The 19291-nt window shown below is 51.1% G+C and overlaps 1 protein-coding gene across 1 annotated transcript in view; it reads left to right on the top strand.

The window, feature by feature from the left end:
• The window catches only part of PTH1R (parathyroid hormone 1 receptor), a 48125-nt gene that overhangs the window by 6162 nt on the left and 22672 nt on the right, over window positions 1-19291 (top strand). The window contains exons 2-5 of the mRNA XM_051806152.1: window positions 2413-2523; window positions 5034-5152; window positions 14951-15045; window positions 17568-17754. Of these exons, the coding sequence (XP_051662112.1) occupies window positions 2484-2523; window positions 5034-5152; window positions 14951-15045; window positions 17568-17754 (441 nt within the window). The 5' untranslated portion in view covers window positions 2413-2483. The remainder of the gene's footprint in view (window positions 1-2412; window positions 2524-5033; window positions 5153-14950; window positions 15046-17567; window positions 17755-19291) is intronic.

The following is a 19291-nucleotide window of genomic DNA, read 5'->3' as shown; positions in this document are numbered from 1 at the left end:
GTTATTTTAACTGAAGATTTGTGTGTGTTTACCCAAAATGGGTTGGTTGGGCATCTCAGTTTGTGCCCATTGTCCCTAAAGGCCCCAGGCCCTGGCCCAGGCTCTCTCTGGGGTGCAGAACCCCACAATCTCTCAGCATTTCAGAGCATGACATTGGGACCAAAATTCTCCCCCTGGTGTTGTTTCTCCCCAGTACTCATTTCAAACCTTCCCCCATTCATTTATTCCGTCCCAAAGAATTGGGTTTATTTTCAGCGAGGCCACGTCGAGGCCTAAATTAAATATCTTTATTTACTTTCTCGTCTGCGAGAAAAGACCTCAAAAAACAATAACACTTTGTCCTAATCCAAATTTTGTGGGGCGCCGCGGGTTTGTTTGTTTGTCTTGTTTCCTTTTTTTTTTTCCTTTTGAACCTTCCAGAGAACTGAAAAACAAATAAACTGGGTTTGCACAGTCTGAGTTATCCTGCAACATAAGGAGCCAAAGGGAAGGGCTTTCCCGCTTCTCATGAATAGGAAATGTAATATTATTCTTCTCCTGTTGCGACTGGAAGCCGGGAAAACGCAATAAATTTCGATTTCTTTTTTATCTCAGGGGTGCTGAGGAATTTTAGCTCCTCTCCCCTCGCTCCCAGTTGGTGCTTTGGAAGAAAGGCAGGGATTAATCTGCTCCTTTCCATCCACATTCTAATTTAAAGATTAGAAATCAACTGTCTGGCTGCGAGTTTTCCTGTTGTTTTTCACGTCCTAAAATCCCAGAAAAGGGAATTATCAGCGGCAGCTCCAAACCAGGCCAAGCAATCCTGGATTGTTCCTTTAACCTTGGGAAAGCACGTTCCTGCTGAAGGATGAATGATTGTTTGGTTGAAAGGTGGGGAAGGCTTTGATATTAATGAAACCTGCTGAGATCTTGGCCCTGCTGCTGGTTCTGTTCCTGGGGGAGCTCTGGTTTGTTTGGATTCCCAGGAAATCCTCTGCCAGGCACCGCTGACAAACCCCTCCCTGAACTCAGCCCAGGGAAGATGCTGCTCTGGAAGCAGAGTTGGGGCAGATCCATCAGGTTGAGCATCTGAATTCCCACCCTCAGGTGGGTGCAGCTGGATTGGAAGGGGTGGCTGAAGGTCACCAAGGCCAAAGCAAAGGAGGTCCCTGAGGACACGGAGCTGAGAGGTCAGAAGGACCGCAAAGGGCTGCTCCAAGCACTGTCCAACCTGGCCTTGGACACTTCCAGGGATCCAGGGGCAGCCACAGCTTCTCCGGGAATTCCATTCCAGTCCCTCCCCACCTTCACAGCCAGGAATTCCTTCCCAATATCCCACTTAAATCTATCCTCTTTCAGTTAAAGCCCTTCCCTGTGTCCTGTCCCTCCATCCCTTGTCCCCAGTCCCTCTCCAGCTCTCCTGGAGCCCCTTCAGGCCCTGCCAGGGGCTCTCAGCTCTCCCTGGAGCCTTCTCTTCTCCAGGGGAACCCCCCCAGCTCTCCCAGCCTGGCTCCAGAGCAGAGGGGCTCCAGCCCTGGCAGCAGCTCCGGGGCCTCCTCTGGACTCTCTCCAGCAGCTCCACGTCCTCCTGCTGCTGTTCCCAGGGCTGGTACCGCGTGTCCTTCCCAAATAAAACCTGGGAGAACCTGCACCTTCTGGAGCCAAACACTAAGAATGGCAATGATTTCCCAGGGATTTGTCAGTGATTTCCCAGGGATTTTCCCAGCAGTTTCTCAATGATTTCCCAGTGATTTCCCAGTAATTTCTCAATGATTTCCCAGTGATTTCACAGATTTCCCAGTGATTTCCCAGTGATTTCTCAGTAATTTCTCAATGATTTCCCAGTGATTTCTCAGTAATTTCTCAGTGATTTCCCAGTGATTTTCCCAGCAGTTTCTCAATGATTTCCCAGTGACTTCTCAATGTTTTCTCAGTGATTTCTCAATGATTTCCCAGCAATTTCCCAGTGATTTCCCGGTGATTTCCCAGTGACTTCTCAATGATTTCCCAGTGATTTCTCAATGATTTCCCAGTGATTTCCCAGCAATTTCCCAGTGATTTCCCAGTGATTTTCCCAGCAGTTTCTCAATGATTTCGCAGTGACTTCTCAATGACTTCCGAGTGACTTCTCAATGTTTCCTCAGTGATGTCTCAGTGATTTCTCAATGATTTCCCAGCGATTTCTCAGTGATTTCCCGGTGATTTCCCAGCAGTTTCTCAATGATTTCTCAGTGATTTCTCAGTGTTTCCTCAGTGATTTCCCAGTGATTTCTCATTGATTTCCCAGTGATTTCCCAGTGATTTCTCAGTGATTTCTCAAACTGAGCGACAGCACTGAGAGCTTTTCCCAGAGAGCCTTCTCCAAAGAGTGGGACATCCGTGTCACCTCTGCCGGGTGCAGTGACTCCTCCTTGTCTTTGTTCTCTCCCCCAGATGGTTTTTGTCTCCCTGAGTGGGATGGCATCGTCTGCTGGCCCGAAGGTGTCCCGGGCAAGGTGGTGGCCATGCCATGCCCCGAGTACATCTACGACTTCAACCACAAAGGTGGGTGTTGCCCTCAGGAAGGAGATTCCTGGCAGTCACAACATTCCAAACCACCTTTAACATCCCTTTTTCCTCGCACAGCGACTCCCTTCCGAGCAGGAGCAAACCCAGGGGAAAGGAAGGAAGGAAAGAAACAGTTTGTTATTTGTTTCTGCCGAAAAAAAAGCTCAGTTTTAACTGAAACAGAGACAGATTTCCCACGTGTCCCACACAGCCTGTAACCCTCCAAACACTAATGATTAATGTTTAGATATTAATATTAGTTTTAGATATTAATATTAGTTTTAGACATTAATATTAGTGTTTAGATATTAATATTAGTTTTAGAGATTAATATTAGTTTTAAATATTGATATTCATTTTAGATACTAATATTAGTTTTAGATACTAATATTTGGTTTATATGTTAATATTTGTTTTATATATTAATATCTGTTTTATATATTAATATTAGTTCTATATTAATCTAGTGGTTTATGTATTAATAATTAATAACAACACAATAAACACAGCCTTCAGATTAAGTCCCAGAATCTCAGAATATGCTGAGTTGGGAGGGACCCACAAGGACCATCGAGTCCAACTCTTATCTTGGGTTTTCTCTTGCTACACAGAGTTTGTGGCATCAAACAAATCCAACCCTGTAAATCCACAAAACTTGAACTCTGTGGCCACTTCGAGCCTGACAGAGCTCAAGTCTTTGATTTTGTTTTAATTTTTTTTTTTACATGATTGATTTTGATTTTTTGGTTTGACTGATTCTGATTCTTTCATTTGATTGATTCTGATTTTTTATTTGATTGCCCAACCTGGATTTGTTTGACACCACGACCTCTGGGTAACAAGAGAACCCCCAAAATATTCTTCCCATTTATATTCCTTGTTAATCCCAGTCCCTGCTCCCTGCCCAGAGCCCTCTCTGGGTGTCTGAGAGCACCAGGAGCAAGCAGAAGGTGGGAATTCTTCTCTATCTCCCTTCCCCTCAGGCAGCTCATTTCTGGGCTCTCTGGTGGTGCCCCGGAGTCTGGGAATGTTTGGAGAAGGGCAGGAACACATCTGTGTTCCCTCAGGGAATTTTCAGAGCTAGAGGACTCTCTATTCTCCCCAAGAAGGCAAAAATTAGGGAGTTAAACCTGTCTGTTCAGAGCAGAGCACTGGTGCTGCTTTCAGAAAACAAGGAATGATAGTCCCAGGAATCCTGGTTGCACATCCTGGCTTTTCTGTGAGGGACTGGGAGCTCACCCAGCTAACCCCTGACCTCTCACAGACCCTGCCCGTGCTCTTCACCTGAGAGACCAGGAGGAACAAGCTGCCATGGAATCATTGGATAGTTTAGCTTGGAAAAGCCACCTAAGATCAGAGTCCAACTGTTCCCCCAGCACTGCCAAGGCCACACTGCCCATGTCCCCAAGTACCACATCCACAGGGCTTGGAACTCTCTCCAGGGGTGGGGACTCCACCCCTACCCTGGGCAGCTGTGCCAGAGCTGGGCAGCCCTTTCCAAGAGGGAATTTTTCCCAATATTCCATCCAATCCTTCCCTGGTGCAATCCATCCCTTTTCCCCTCGATATTCCAGCATGGCATGGATTCCTCACCTTGCTGAGGTCCATGGCCAAGTCAGGTGGTGTGGGAGTCAGATGAAGGGCCTCAGATGACAAAGAACCGCAGACTGGTTTGGGCTGGAAGGGAACTTAAGGATCATCCAGTCCACCCCAGTGGACACCTTCCACTCGCCCAGGTTGCTCCAACCTGGCCTTGGACACTTCCAGGGATCCAGGGGCAACCCCAGCTTCTCTGAGCACCCTGTGCCAGGGCCTCCCCACCCTCCCAGCCAGGAATTCCTTCCTGATATCCAACCTAAACCTACTGCCTGTCAGTTTGAAGCCATTCCCAGTTTTGTTGTCATTCTAAGCCCTTGTAAAAGTCCCTCTCCATCTTCCTGGAGGGCTCCCAACAGCTCTCCTTGTATAGTCCTGGGACAGACGGGTCTGTTGAGTGGTTTCATCCCTATTTTCTGTGAAGGGATTTTAACACACAGCTGATGCCCTGGTACCCACACAGACCTCTGAACGTGGATATTCCCATCTGCCAGCTGTATCCCAGGAGGAAACTTTGCTTCCTCTTCTTCCTCCTTCACCACGAGGAGAGCAACCAGAGAAAAACCTCCCTTGAGATGACCCGAACCTGTAAAGGAAGAGCAGCATCAATAAATCCCCCTTTATTTCCCAGGGAGAACTGCAATTAATTCCGAGGCTGATTCCATGTTTTGGGGCTTTTCAAAGCTTCTCTCCTCAATTTTTAGACCCACTGTCTGACCCTAATTAAAATGCTCTGTGGGGTTTCTCAGCCGGAAGGTCGATAAGGTTTCTGTGGAGATGGGAATCGGTTCTTGCAGCTGAGCTTGGAAGCGGGCAGGACACACCAGGACCGGTGGGATCCACCCCTGGAGTGGTTTTCTCCCGTTTTCCCAGGTCTGGGCCCTGACTCTGTGTGTCCCCTCTCTCCACAGGCCACGCTTACCGTCGGTGTGACCTGAACGGGAGCTGGGAGCTGGTGCCAGGCAACAACAGGACCTGGGCAAACTACAGCGAGTGTGCCAAGTTCCTCACCAATGAGACGAGGGAGAGGGTAGGCCATTCCCTTCGGGTACAGAGGGGATTTCTGCCCTCACCCAGAATTCCCCACTTGTCTCACTTCAAACCCTCGATGAGCTCCAGCTCATCGGCCTCCTCTGGGAAACTAAGCCCGAGCTTGCCAAAGCCACGGCGGGTTTTGGTGGGGAATTACTTGAACTTGGAATTGTCCTCAAAGGCAGAAAGGCTCCAGCAGCCACCCTCCCACACACCCCCCCATTTCTAAAGGGATTTTGGGGGAAATGAAGCGGTCTCAGGGAGGCTCAGAAGTGGTTGGAGGTTGTTCCCTGCCACTGACACTCCCCCTGCCCCACCAGGAAATAATTTTGCTAGCAGGTTGTTATCAAAAATTCCAGTGTTTCTGTGGTTGGCTGTGGTGGGGGATGTCCAAACACAGAGGGAAAGGATGTGTCAGTCAAACCAGAATCAAACCAGTCCAAGCCAGGCTGGGAGAGCTGGGGGGGGTTCCCCTGGAGAAGAGAAGGCTCCAGGGAGAGCTGAGAGCCCCTTGCAGGGCCTAAAGGGGCTCCAGGAGAGCTGGAGAGGGACTGGGGACAAGGGATGGAGGGACAGGACACAGGGAATGGCTTCAAGATGAAAGAGAGTAAATTTAGGTTGGATATTGGGAAGGAATTGTTGGCTGTGAGGGTGGGGAGGGACTGGAATGGATTGTCCAGAGAAGCTGTGGCTGCCCCTGGATCCCTGGAAGTGTCCAAGGCCAGGTTGGAGCATCCTGGGCTAGTGGAAGGTGTCCCTGCCCATGGCAGGGGGTGGAATGAGATGATCATTAAAGTCCCTTCCTCAATCCCAAACCAAACTGGGATTCCATGATCTTGAATTAATAATGGTGTAGGCACAGTTTTGAAACAGGGCCATCAGTCCAAAGGTGAAAAGAGACTAAAAGCACACAGAGAGGGTTTGGTGGGCTCCTGGAAAACAAAAAAAAAAATGGGAAGAAAAAAGAACTCCGGGCCTTAGTTTTGCACAAATTTGGGTAGTTGGTGAAGTAGGAGCTGGATGTGCAGGCAGGGCTCTGTGCAGGCAGCTGGAGATAAAGATCTGTGGAGAAGGACAGGGGATGATGCACAGGCCTGTCTGGAGGATGTTCCTCATTTGAAATCCAACCACAGCGCGCCCGGGGTTGGTTTTGGGTTGGGTTTTTTTTTTTTTATTTTCTCTCCAGAGTGAAGCAACACATGAATGAAGCTGTTTAGTGAGGAAATAAGTTATTTGAGGACCTGCACGGCTTGTGTCATGTGGTCAAAGAACAGGCAAGGTTTTACACACAGGGTTCTGCTCCAGCAGAGTGTGTCATCTCAGGGTTGGATGATGTTCACTTCTAGAACAAGTTTGGGCTCATCTTTTCCCAGTTCATCCAGTGGAAAGAACTGTTTTAGCCCCAGGGTGTTCTGGGAAGGTTCTGGACTGGGTGTTGGAGTCATTGAGTGTCTTGATCACACTGAGCACTTTGCTAAGTTGTACAACTTGGTGACCTCTCTGAGGTCATTTTCTCTGTGCCACCGCCCTCAGCCCTGCCCTGAGGTGGGAGTCACCTGCTGCAGACAGAAGAAACACCATCAGTGGGTCAGGAGAGGCTCAGGTTGGATCTCAGGGAAAGGTTCTTCCCCCAGAGGGTGTTTGGGCACTGACCAGGCTCCCCAGGGCAGTGGGCACGGCCCCAAGGCTGCCAGAGCTCCAGGAGGGTTTGGACAACACTCTGAGGGACAGGGTGGGATTGTTGGGAGGTCTGTGCAGAGCCAGGAGTTGGATTTGATGATCCTTGGGGGTCCCTCCCAACTCAGGATATTCTGTGATTCTCTGACTTGTCCAGCTGAGCCAGTGTCCAAGATCTCCCACAGGGAAAGGACATCCTGTCTTTTTAACCTCCCACACTGGCAACTGGGACTTGTCAAGGTGACTTGGTAGGGGAAGGTGGAAAGAAGAAGAGAGGTGACCATTTGTTACCAGCACAAGATAAAAGCAGAGACCTTCCACCCCCAGGCTGGTAAAAAAGGCTGAAAGCAAAGTCTCATGTCCTGGGTTTCAGGTACTTTGTGTCCCCTGAGGTGGTCACAGCCCAGAGGACTTGGACTGTGCTTCCTAACAAAGGGAGTTTAGATGAGGTCTCACAGCCCAGGAGACTTCATTTTTCTTCCCAACCTCTTACTTGGAAAATTCCTGCTCCTCATGACCTCTTCCTTTAGGAGCTGTTTTAATAAACCATCCCCAAATCTTCCTCCTCATGATTCACCTTTTGCCACAAAGATGCCATGGGATTTGACCATCCCCAAATCCTCCTCCTCATGATTCACCTTTTGCCACAAAGATGCCATGGGATTTGACCATCCCAATATCACTATCCTCCTCAATATTCATCTTTTGCCAGGAATTTCCTGGTTTGAGGAGAATTGGATGGTATTTAATGGTCAGACAAATTAGAGCATCACCACTGCTCAGATTAACTGGGCAAGATGGTCTTGTTTAAGTGGTGCTTCCCCAGTGCAAAGAACACTGGAAAAAATGGAGGTTTTCCTCAGCTTTGGGACTTGAGCTTGATTAACAAATGCTTTTCAACAACATATTATTATTATCATTATTATTAACCTTGTATTTGCAAGGTGTCCCTGAGAGCAGCCCTGCCCTCCCCTCTGTGTTGTCACAGAGTGTGTTATCAGCGAGGTGGCTGAATTTTAGTGACAAGTGACACAACAAATATGCAGCCACTGCAGGTCTCTCGGGCCCTCTGGTCTGAAAAACACCCTGCAAACAAAAGAGAGAGAAAATAATGACCTTTTTTACCCAGTTGGGTGATGACTTTCCTCACGGAGAGCACGGAAGGCCTCTTGTCTCTCACACCCAGAGCACTGGTATTAATAAACCTCCCTTTGATATTTCTTTTTTTTTTTTCCCTCTCCTTGAAGTAAATATGTCAGGAGATGTCAGAATCGGGGAATTTTGGTAAGGCAGACCCGTCATCTTGAGGGAGAGAATTTGTTTTCTATTATTATTTCCCTCCCTGGGGAACAACATCTTTGCGTCACCGGCAACAGCTGCATTTAACCAACGTTTGGAAAGGGGATCGTGGGCTGGCTCCAAGCAGAGCAGATGCAACCAGGAGAAGTGTGCATTTAGAGGGAATCAGGAGGGGGAAAAAAAATCTGTCTGTGACTATAAATATATAGATTTGCTGCTCTCCCTAGAAATAGGGCTGGAACTATAGATAGAGGTACAGATACACCCCAGAATAAACACCCCCAGATGTTTGTTTGGGTGGGGAGTTTTCTCCTTTTAGCCACTGTGGGAGGATTGGCAGACTGAGCAGAGCAGCAAACAGAGGGCCCTAGAGCAGGTTTGTGTCCTGCAGGGGATGGACAGGATGGCTCCAGCAGGAGCAGCAGAGGAACCACACTCTCGAATGTTAAAACCATCAGAGCCTGAGGATTAACAGCCTGAGGGAACAACTGCTCCTGGGCTGTGTCCTGAGGGAAAACCAGCTCTGCTGGAGGATTCTGGGTTGTCAGCTCTGGAGATTGGTGTCCCCTTTTAGCCTGAGTGAGCCAGGGAAGTGTTTCCTCAAATCCCTTCCAGACAGGATCAAATGTAGAGGGACCAACAGTCTGGAGGTGTCCAACACCAGGTTGGACGAGGCTTGGAGCAACCTGGAACACTGGAAGGTGTCCCTGTCCATGGCAGGGGGTGGGACAGGATGATCTTTGAGGTCCCTTCCAACCCAAACCATCCTGGGATTCTGTGAGCTCCTGGACAGAGTCTGAGCCAACAGTTTAGCCAAGGACAGGATGAAGTTTTGTGGAAAGGTGTCTCAGCAGCTCCTCGTGGGAAGACGAGACAGTTTTCTTCGTGCCTTTGAGCACAAAGCCACCTCTGCACCACCCCCTGTGTGTTCCCTCACATTCTGCTTTTAAAATATCCCTCTCCCAGGGCAGCAGAGATGGTGAGAAAGCTCCTTCTCCCACTGCTTCCCCAGGAGAGGTGCCTGGGCAGCCCCCACCCCAGCTGCACCCTGGATCTTCACAAGGTGCCTCTGAACTGACAAGCTGAGGGATCTGTGGCTTCCCAGCCCAGCCCCTGAGCTCTGGGATCTCTGCTTGGCTTGTTTTCCCTCTGCTGTTTGAGGAGGAGCAAGAGGAGCAGGGAAGGAAGGGATGGCTTGGCTGGGGTTCCCTCTCGGAGGCACTGGGGTTAAACTGCAGCTGTTTGTCCCTCTGCTACCTGTTCCACGGGGCTGAAGCTCTGCTGAGCTTTGGGAGAGGGTATCCAGGACTGCTCCATGAGCACTGCAGAGTGGGCACGGAGGGGGATCTGTATCACAGAGTGCCAGGATGGCTGGAGTGGGAAAGGAGCTTAAGGATCATCCAGTGCCACCCCCTGCCATGGGCAGGGACACCTTCCACTAGCCCAGGGTGCTCCAAGCCCCATCCAACCTGGCCTTGGACACTTCCAGGGATCCAGGGGCAGCCACAGTTTCTCTGGCAAATCCATTCCAGTCCCTCCTCACCCTCACAGCCAGGAATTCTTTCCCAATGTCCAATATAAATATATTCTCCTTCATCTTAAAGCCATTCCCCTTGTCCCATCCCTCCATCCCTTGTCCCCAGTCCCTCTCCAGCTCTCCTGGAGCCCCTTTAGGCCCTGCAAGGAGCTGTCAGCTCTCCCTGGAGCCTTCTCTTCTCCAGGGGAACCCCCCCAGCTCTCCCAGCCTGGCTCCAGAGCAGAGGGGCTCCAGCCCTCAGAGCACCTCCATGACCTCCTCTGGATTTACTCCAGCATCATATTTATTCCATATTTATTCTGTTCTCACACTCTTCCCTAAGCATCTCTTCCTGGATGTGCAGGAGTCAGGGATCAGAGTTAAAAAGACCTTTGGCCTGGCCCAGCTTGGCTGTTCTCCTTTCTTTCTTTCTTTCCTAGATTTCCTTAAAAACGGGAGTGAGGGTGACCTGTGTTCTTGGAGCTCCTCAATCTTTAGATAAAACATGGCCCAGATGAGAAGTGATGAACCTCTCTCTGGCAGCTTTTGAGGCCGTTTCCCTCCAAAAATTGCAGCAGCCCTTTGACTCTGACCCCCTCCCCTTCCACACATCCAGCCCAAACAGCACCTCCAGGATGACCATTTTCCTGGTCACCTTTTGGGACGCTGCCAGAAGTCAGTGGCGTGTTTTGACCAAAAAGCAGACATCTCCTTCGTCCCCATCTCCCCCCACGGCAGCACTGCTGCCAAACTCATCTATTTTTAAAGCGGGTCCAACCCACCCCGTTTTCAGGGATGAGCTCGAGGGTAAACGCCATCCACATCCACGGAAATCAGGGAGAAGGGGGATCCGAGCCAGCAACTTGGGAGGTTGGCTCGGCTTGGAAACCACCAGCAAGAGGGACCGTCGTGAGACGTAACCTCAGCCCACCAATCCTGTCTTCATGTGCTACTGCTCGGTTAGAGCCTGGTGCTTTTACTGCTTCCAGGGAAACCAGAGAGGCCTGGAGACTCCATCCCACCCCCAACACAATGGGGACGGCCCAGCGTGGGGCAGGGCTGCTTTATCTAAACTCCATTGTCCCACCAACAATCCGCTGTGTTCCCGGGGCTCCCCGGGGGCCTTTGAAAAGCAAACAGCTTTTGTGAAGCCCCGGAGCCCCGTTTGCGGCGTGGACAGGGAATTATCCCGGGAAATGCCAGCAAAGAGGCAGCCCTTTGCACCAGGATAGAGGGGCAGAGCTTTGAAAGGCTGTTTAGGAGTGAAAAAAAAAGCCTCCTGGAGAGGTTTTCTTCACTGCTGCAACCACCCTGTGGTGTCTCTGCTCGTTCCGTGCCCACAGAGCAGGGCTGGGAATAGAATCAGGGAATCCTGGAACGCTTTGGGTTGGAAGGGGCCATAAAGATCACAAAGACGTGCATGTTTACACATCTAAGTTGGGGTGTCTTAGTTTAAATTGGGGTGTCTGAGTCTAAACTGGGGTTTAGACTGGTCTTAGCTCGGAGCTGATCCCGCTCTTTATCCAGACTGGGAGGATTTAAGTGCCCGGCACCTCTAGGGATGAAGGGAACAGAATCCTCCAACCAAAATTCCTGTTCAGCCCTCAGTGTTTTCCCTGAGGCTTTGGAAATCAGTGGCTGGTTTGTGCCTTTTGTGCACGTCCCATTAAGCTTTTTATTTAGTCACAACAACTTTGCTGTAAAAAAAAACAACCCAAAAGGCAAGAAAAGCCAACCCAGAGGATTTCTGGCTTTGCTTATCTCTCCAAGCAGTGAAACACTTCCCCTGCTGATTCCAGACGTGTCATTAACAACGTCTGAATCAGCAGCTTGGAGAAACTTTGGAGACACTTCATCTGGAAAGCCCTTCCTTGTGATTCCATCCTCCTATCCCGCTAATCCCAGCCTCCAGCAGAGCCCTGCCAGTTCCTCAAAGGATCACTGGATCCAGTTCAGCTCCACAAAAAAAAAGGTGCAGAATTTTGCTGTTGTCTCACAAATTAAAAGGAGGGAAGGATAAAATCAGGCCCAGGGTATCCACAGTAACACTTGGAATAGGATTTGCCATCAGTCTTGTAGAAAACTCCTGTCTCAGTCCCTCCCTGGGACACTGGGAGGGACCAGGACACGTGGACACCAAAATCCTAAACGTTTCACCCAGATGCTGGAACAGAGATGAGGTTTAGGCCTGGAATTAGATGAGATGTCCTCAGGTTTGGGAGACAACTGCGTGGGAATTGCAGATACAATTCCTGGGACCTTCAGGAAACTCCTCCCCTTCTGCAAGAGCAGCTGGAAGCCAAGCAGGACACTTGGGGGACTAAAATGACCTGAGACACGTGGAGGGACAACTGGGGTCAGGCTCTGCTCCCAGAGAACAAGGGACAGGAGGAGAGGAAACGGCCTCAAGGGGTTCAGGTTGGATATTGGGAAAATTCCTTCCTGAAAAGGGCTGTCCAGCCCTGGCACAGGCTGGAGTCCCCATCCCTGGAGGGATTTAAAAGCTGTGGGGATGCGGCACCTGGGGACATGGGTTGGACTCAGGGGGCTTTTCCAACCTCAATTCTATCATTCCATGAATGGATGGAGTGAGCAAAGGGGGATGTTCAAGGCCATCAGCTCTGAAGGTGATGTCCCCCAGTCTTGGTGCTCTGTTATGGGTTTTATAATATTTTACTGAAAATGCCAACTCCTGGAGCCCAGATGTTGAAGTTTTGTCCTTTTCCATTAGTTTATTTTCAGCTTTTCCTATTTTCCAGAGCACTTGTGTCCTCAGGTGAAAGAGTGAAGGAATCAAATTCATAGGATCACGTATTCCTGGGTTGATTTAGGTTGGGAAAGACCTTAAAGCTCATCTCATTCCAACCCCCTGCCATCAGCAGGGACACCTTCCACTAGCCCAGGTTGCTCCAAGCCTTGAACACTTAAACTAAATGATAATTAAATTAAATTACACCGGTTAAAGCATCACATTTCTTAAACCAGGGTCTAAAGGTGTGGCAAGGCCAGATTTTTGCCCCTTCCAACAGGTCCGGAGATGACCAGTGGTGGTCAGTGTGTCCTCAGGGTGGATTTCCGGGAGCCACCAGAGCTCCTCCTGGTCTCAGAAGTACTGAACTGGAGACTGTGGAGGTCCAGGCTGTGTCCATGGCTTGGCCATCCCAACTTTTGTGGCCTTCTGGGAATGATTTCCACTTGTGTCCCTCTCAGCTCCCAGCAGAGGGATCTCAGCCCGTGGAAGTGGTTGTTGCAGCTGGCAGATGACTCGATATTTTGTCACCTGGGGGACCTTCCCTGACTCAGCATCGTGGTTCCCACCCAGCTGGGACCTCCCTCGTGCTGGATGAGTGCTACTGGAGTTGCCTGGAGGGATTTTTCCCCCTCTGGAGCAGCCAAAGGGAAGCCCAGCCATCCATCCCATCCCAGGCTGCCTCCTCCAACCTCCCCACACTGCTGCTCTTCCCAGGCAGCCACAAATCCCCCTTCACCCTCTGAACTCCGACTGGCTCCCCTCCCTCTCCCCCACCCCTGCCAAGGGATGGAGATCCCTAAATATCACTTTGTCCCTCCTGGGTAAATCCAGGGCAAAATGGTGACTCCTGAGACAAACTCCTGGGAACGGAGCCTGTTGGAGAACCTCAGACATTTGCTCCTGAGGCTTTTCCCTGAGGATCTAAGCGGCCCATCCAGAGAATCCCCTTTCCCAGAGTAAGATTTGTGCCTCCTCCATCGGTGGGATCGGACACCAGCATGCTGGGAGCCATGGATCTGTGTGTCCTGGCACCTCTCACTCCTCACCCTTCCAAAGAGAGGCCCTGTGGTTAATCAGAGGAATTAACCACAGCCTCCCAAAACGTCCTGCCAGCCAATCAGGAGGCTCTTCCCAGGGCCATTCCTGCTACAACATCATCGTTGTCCGGCAGGAACGTGGATCTTCCCAGTTAAATTTCTCAGTGGGGCTCAGGGACCTTTTTGTCCCCCCTCACAACTGCTGGATTCCCAGAAATCCTAAACTTGGAGCAGGATTTTATTATTATTATTATTATTATTATTACTACTATTATTTTCATTCTGGAGGCAAATGTTTTCCAGCTCAAAGAGGGTTCCAGCTTGGCAGCAGGAAAATTCCTCTTTTTCCCCCAAAGCTTTCAAATCTACTCCCATTGGCTTTTCAGTGCCTGCTGCCTGCACAGACAGATATATATATATATATATATATATAAAAATATATATATAAATACGCCCAGACACACACACTAAATTAATATTGGCAAACACTCCACTCCGCCAATGGAAACCACAGAGAAACATTCCCATATCTGGGGATTCTGATGTCATGGGGCTGAGGTTTCCCATTCCAGGCCAGCATTTCAAGCCTCCAATCCCAACCAGGGCTGTCATTCCGAGCCCAGTGTTCCTGCATCCTGGTGGGTGGGGTGAGGGAAAGGAGGGAGGCAAAGGAGGAGGGAGAAAGATGCTGAATTGCTAGGTTTCTTTGGGGTTTATTTCTAATTTCAGGCAGTTCAAGGCAGTACAAACTGGGCTGGTGGCAGGAATTTTAACCCTTTCCAGGTGGATATTCAGGAATCCCTGAGTTCAGCTGCACGTCCCAGCACAGGATGAAGGGAAAACATCTTGATATTTAATGGAAACCTCAGGGTTTCTAAGCCCAGCTTTAAAACACAGAGAGCCAAGAGAACTAAAACCTCTCAGAGGATTAATTCCTACGAGCTCTCCTGTGACAGGAGCTTTTCCAAGGGGCCCTTGGCAAGCTCAGGTTGTGTCTGGGTTGGATAACCACAGGCAGAGGCTGCTTTGGATTGGAAAAAGGGGAAAAATAAATGCAGGTGATTTTTTTTTTCCTCGTATCCCAGAGCCAAAGTTTATCCTGCCCATGTTTAGTGGGGTGGGCTGGACCAGCATCAGTCAGCAATGGCTAAATTGTACAATTCCAGCCCAAATCCCCGGGTTCATGGGCGTTCTGTCCAAGCCAAGGTTCTGTCCTCGTGGAGATCCAAGCGATCTCTGGATGGGGCCGAGAGTTTGTAAAGCGCTTTGGGTTCCTTTGGGATGAAAACGCTGCGGGGAACTCCCAGGCGAGGGATTAACCCACGCGAAAATCCCGCCCTCCCAGGAAACCCCGTCAGGAAATCCCGTCAGGAAACACAGCCAGCCCTTCCCAGGGTGCTCCAAGGCTGTGATTCCCGAGGATTCCCAGCCCCGGGGGTGTCCCAGTGCCCGTGTCCCCCCGTCAGGAGGCCGCGTTCTAATGTGACGCTATTTTTTCCATCGTTTCTGCTGCAGGAGGTCTTTGATCGCCTCTATTTGATTTATACTGTTGGATACTCCATCTCTCTGGGATCCCTCACAGTTGCTGTCCTTATCCTGGGATACTTCAGGTAGGCGGCTCTGGTTTTACCTAAGGGAAAAAGCCTCGGGCTCTCCCACAGGATCAGGTTGGGGTGGCAATTCCAGGAGCGGTTCCGTCCGGGATTTGGGCTGTCTTAGCGTCGCTCAGGTCAAACTTCCTGGGGGATGGTGGGTGGGGTGTTTGAACCTCCTCCTCTTCCCCACAGAGGAGTTTTCCAGGCCCTCTGTAGCAAACGGGAGGAGGGGAATCTCCAGGAAGAGGTTGGTCCCCCTTGGAAAACCCTCTGGGGTTTTTTGCCCCTATTTCCCACCCAGCGCAGATTTAGATGGCAATATTTTGAGGTAGTAATGGTTTCCTCAGGGAATTTGGCACTCCAACCCCAAATATCCATGAAGGATAAAGCAGTTGAAGGGAACCCCAGCCATCCCAGGCTGATTCCTCCAACCTGCCCCTGCTGCTGTTCCCAGGGAGCCAAAAATCCTCCTTCACCCTCCTGACTCTGGTTGGTCTTCCCTGCCTTTCCACCCCCCTCTGCCAAGGGACGGAGACCCCTAAATACCCCTCTGGACCCACAGCATCCATTCCTCAGAGCTCCTCTTGCATCTCCCATCCCTGGAAGCGTCCAAGGCCAGGTTGGAGCAACCTGGGAGAGTGGAAGGTGTCCCTGCCCATGGCAGGGGGTGGCACTGGGTGATCCTTAAGGTCCCTTCCAACCCAAAGCACTGTAGGATTCTGGGATTCTCACTGACACAGAGAGTGTGGGATGGGAGGGGTGAAAGGTGTCACCACATCTGGGAATTTGGCCTTTGGGAAACCATACCTGGAGAGCTGGGAATAGAGCAGGGGGCTGACTCCCAACCCCTGAGCCCCAGATCTGCTTCCCTTCAGGGTCTGGTCACATCTTCTCCTGGAAAACAGCAGGACCCAGACAGGAGCTGAGGGGGGAAGTTCTCTCTGTGCTGGAAACACCACGTGGTGTCTGCACGTGGAGCTGGAGCCAAGCCCTGGGCATGAACCACTGGGAATAAAATGGGGGGCTTCTGGCTCTGAAAGGGCTCAGGCCCCTCTGCAGGGAGCCAAAGGGGCTCAGGGGGATGTGCTTGGACAGCAGAGCCCAAATTTGGGACACACACAGGGCCAAGGGGACTGCAGACCCCTCCTGGAGGCAGTGTCAGACCCCACCCCTGCCACCACACTCCTGCTCTCCCAACCTTCTCCCTCCGTTTCCTTGCCCACTGGACATTGGCAAGGTTGTTAAAACATTCCATGTCCATGTATCTAAGAGCATTCCCAGTTTCAGGAGCTCAAGAGTATTCCTGGTTTCTCTCTTTGTTCATGTTCTCAGAGCACTTCATTTACAGCTCAGACCACATGGGCAACTGTGCTAGAACATCTTTATCCCAAGGATCAAAGCAGCAGCAGGGACCAAGCCAGGTTTTATCCCAGATAACACATAATCCAGGGATTCACTGACTCCATGTCTAATGCAGGGAACAAAGCCCATCTTCATTTCTACCTCATCAGTTCCACTTGGTGTAACTTGGATTATAATAGCCCAGACAACAACTGTTATTGCTGTCATAATATCCTCCAAAGGAGACAAAACCACAGCTTTTAATTTTTATTTCCATCATTGGAGCTGGGGGTTTGAGAGGATGTTAATCCATCCATAAATCCATGCATGGCCAGCCAGGACACAGAGCTCTAGAGGACAGAGGGGATCCCAAGAGGTCAGCTAGTTCCTCCTTCTCCCCAAACCCATGATCCCTGGTTCCCAAATGCACCTCTCATCTGTGGGCCCAACCCACTGACCTGTCCCCATCCAGCTTTTCCCCCAAAAAGGATCTTAAAGCGCTTTACAACCAGCATTTGTGGGGTTGTTGCTGCCGTTGCTGGGGTGGAGCCCAAAACCTGCTCAACAGGAGCAAGCAAAGGAGAATGTTCCCAACAGGGAACAGGGAAAACAGGGAAAACACCCAACACACTTCAGTTACTCCTGTAGTTGCTGCCAAATTTGGCGTGGGCACAAAAACCAGCACTTCACAGGAGCCTCGGCGAGGTTTTCGGTGGCCACAAGTTCTGCTGCCCTTGGGGTCCGAGGGCATCGAGGGATGGGAAAGGGGGAATGGCTCCCAGCTGAGAGAGGGTTGGTTTAGAGTAGATTTGAGGAAGGAATTCTTCCCTGTGAGGGTAGGGAGGCCCTGGAATGGATTTCCCAGAGAAGCCGTGGCTACCCCTGGATCCCTGGAAGTGTCCAAGGCCAGGCTGGAGCAACCTGGGCTAGTGGAAGGTGTCCCTGCCCATGGCAGGGTGATGAAACAAGATCACCTTTGAGGTCCCTTCCAACCCAGCCCATTCCATGATTCCACGATTCCAGGAGCCCCCTGGAGCAGGAGTTAATGCCCGTGGGGGATCGGTGAGCGCGGGGCAGCGGCGGCGGCACCGCGGGGCCGAGAGGAGCCAGGGGGCTCTTTGGAGGCAGAGACGACCCCAAGAACTTCCCCCAAGACGGGCTAAACTTCCCCCAACCCTTCTCTGTGTCCCCTGCAGGCGTTTGCACTGCACTAGGAACTACATCCACATGCACCTGTTCGTGTCCTTCATGCTGAGGGCCGTGAGCATCTTCGTGAAGGACGCCGTGCTCTACTCGGGCTCGGCCCTGGAGGAGATGGAGAGGATCTCGGAGGAGGACTTGAAATCCATCACTGAGGCACCTCCAGCGGACAAGTCGCAGTTTGTGAGTACCCCTGGAGCAGGTGGCTCTCTGGTCTTCGTGTCTCTGTCCTGGCTGGTCAGCACTTGGCTTTTTTTCAGGGGGATTTTCCACCCTGCTCCCCTTCCCCATCCCTTCCCACTCCCTCTCAATCCAGAGGGGTTTCCCAACCCCTGAGCTAAGGAAGAGCTGTTCCTCGTGGTTGATGTTTTGATTCCCATCCACAACTCCTATTTTCAACACTCCCCTGATGTCCCCTGAATGTTCTGGCTCTGGGAACATTCCTGACTATCCCACCAGTGCTCATGTTCCGCCGTGTTCTTCTCCCACCACAATCCACTGATTTTCCACTGGGAGCTGCTCTCTGGATGCCCCATGGAGGCATCACTGGGCTGGGACATCTGTGCCCCCAAAGTGACAGCCCAGATGTAGCAAAACCACTGTGTCATGGGAGGGTCTCAGCCCTGACTCCTTCTCCTGAAGAAGAAGGTCACCAGAGGACATCTCACCTCGCTTTCATTTTGGAGCAAACCACAGCTGGTTGTTCCTGCTGGGATTTATCACGGAATCATGGAATGCTTTGGGTTGGAAAAGATTTTAGGGGTCATCTAGTCCCACCCCCTGCCGTGGGCAGGGACATCTTCCACTAGACCAGGTTGCTCCAAGCCTCATCCAACCTGGCCTTGGACACTTCCAGGGATGGGGAATGCACAACTTTTACCACTCCCGTATGAAAAAAGGCATTTTAGATGGGAAAAAGGAGGGATTATGTGCAGGCATAAGAAAGGGTGGGGCTCTTCTGCAAAAGGCAGACATCTGGAAGAGAGGGACCTTGGAATCAAAGGATCATTGAGGTTGGAAAAGACCTCCAAGAGCACCAAGTCCAAGCTGTGCCCGATGCCCGCTCGTTAGCCAACCCAGAGCACTGAGTGCCATGATCAGTGGTTCACTGGGGACATCTCTGCTTCCATTGATGGTTGGCTGGGTCAGCAGGGTCAGCACAGGCAGAGGAGTCACCATCCCAAGATAAAAACTGAAGGGAGGTCGCTTGAACTTGTCCCCAAAGGGGAGAGTTGTCCCCCAGCTTGTTTTTTCCCTGTGTAGGAAGCTCTCATGGCAGCATCTGCGCTGGCCGTGGGCCAGGGGGGAAGCCCATCCTCATGTTCCAAAGTCCTGTTCAGCTTCTGAAAATATCAGCTCTCCTGGTCATTGGTCCCATCACAGATTTTCCATGGTATCCTTGGAACGGGATCTTCTCACTCTCTGCAACTCCCTGGCAGGAGGGGGGAGCCGGGGGGGTTCAGGCTCTGCTCCCAGGGAACAAGGGACAGGAGGAGAGGGAACGGCCTCAGGCTGTGCCAGGAGAGGCTCAGGTTGGACATTAGCAGGAATTTCTCCATGGAAAGGTGGTCAGGTACTGGCAGGGGCTGCCCAGGGAGGTTTGGAGTGCCCAGCCCTGGAGGTGTCCCAGGAAGGCCTGGCCGTGGCACTCAGTGCTCTGGGCTGGGGACAAGGGGGGGATGGGGCACAGGGGGGATCCATGGGCTGGGAGGGCTTTTCC

This window comes from Manacus candei, unplaced genomic scaffold (assembly GCF_025592945.1).
Source record: "Manacus candei isolate 608988 ecotype Guabito, Panama unplaced genomic scaffold, ASM2559294v1 h1tg000066l, whole genome shotgun sequence".
NCBI lineage: Eukaryota > Metazoa > Chordata > Aves > Passeriformes > Pipridae > Manacus > Manacus candei.
The sequence above is the reverse complement of the archived record's forward strand: the minus strand, read 5'-3'. Positions and strand labels throughout refer to the sequence as shown.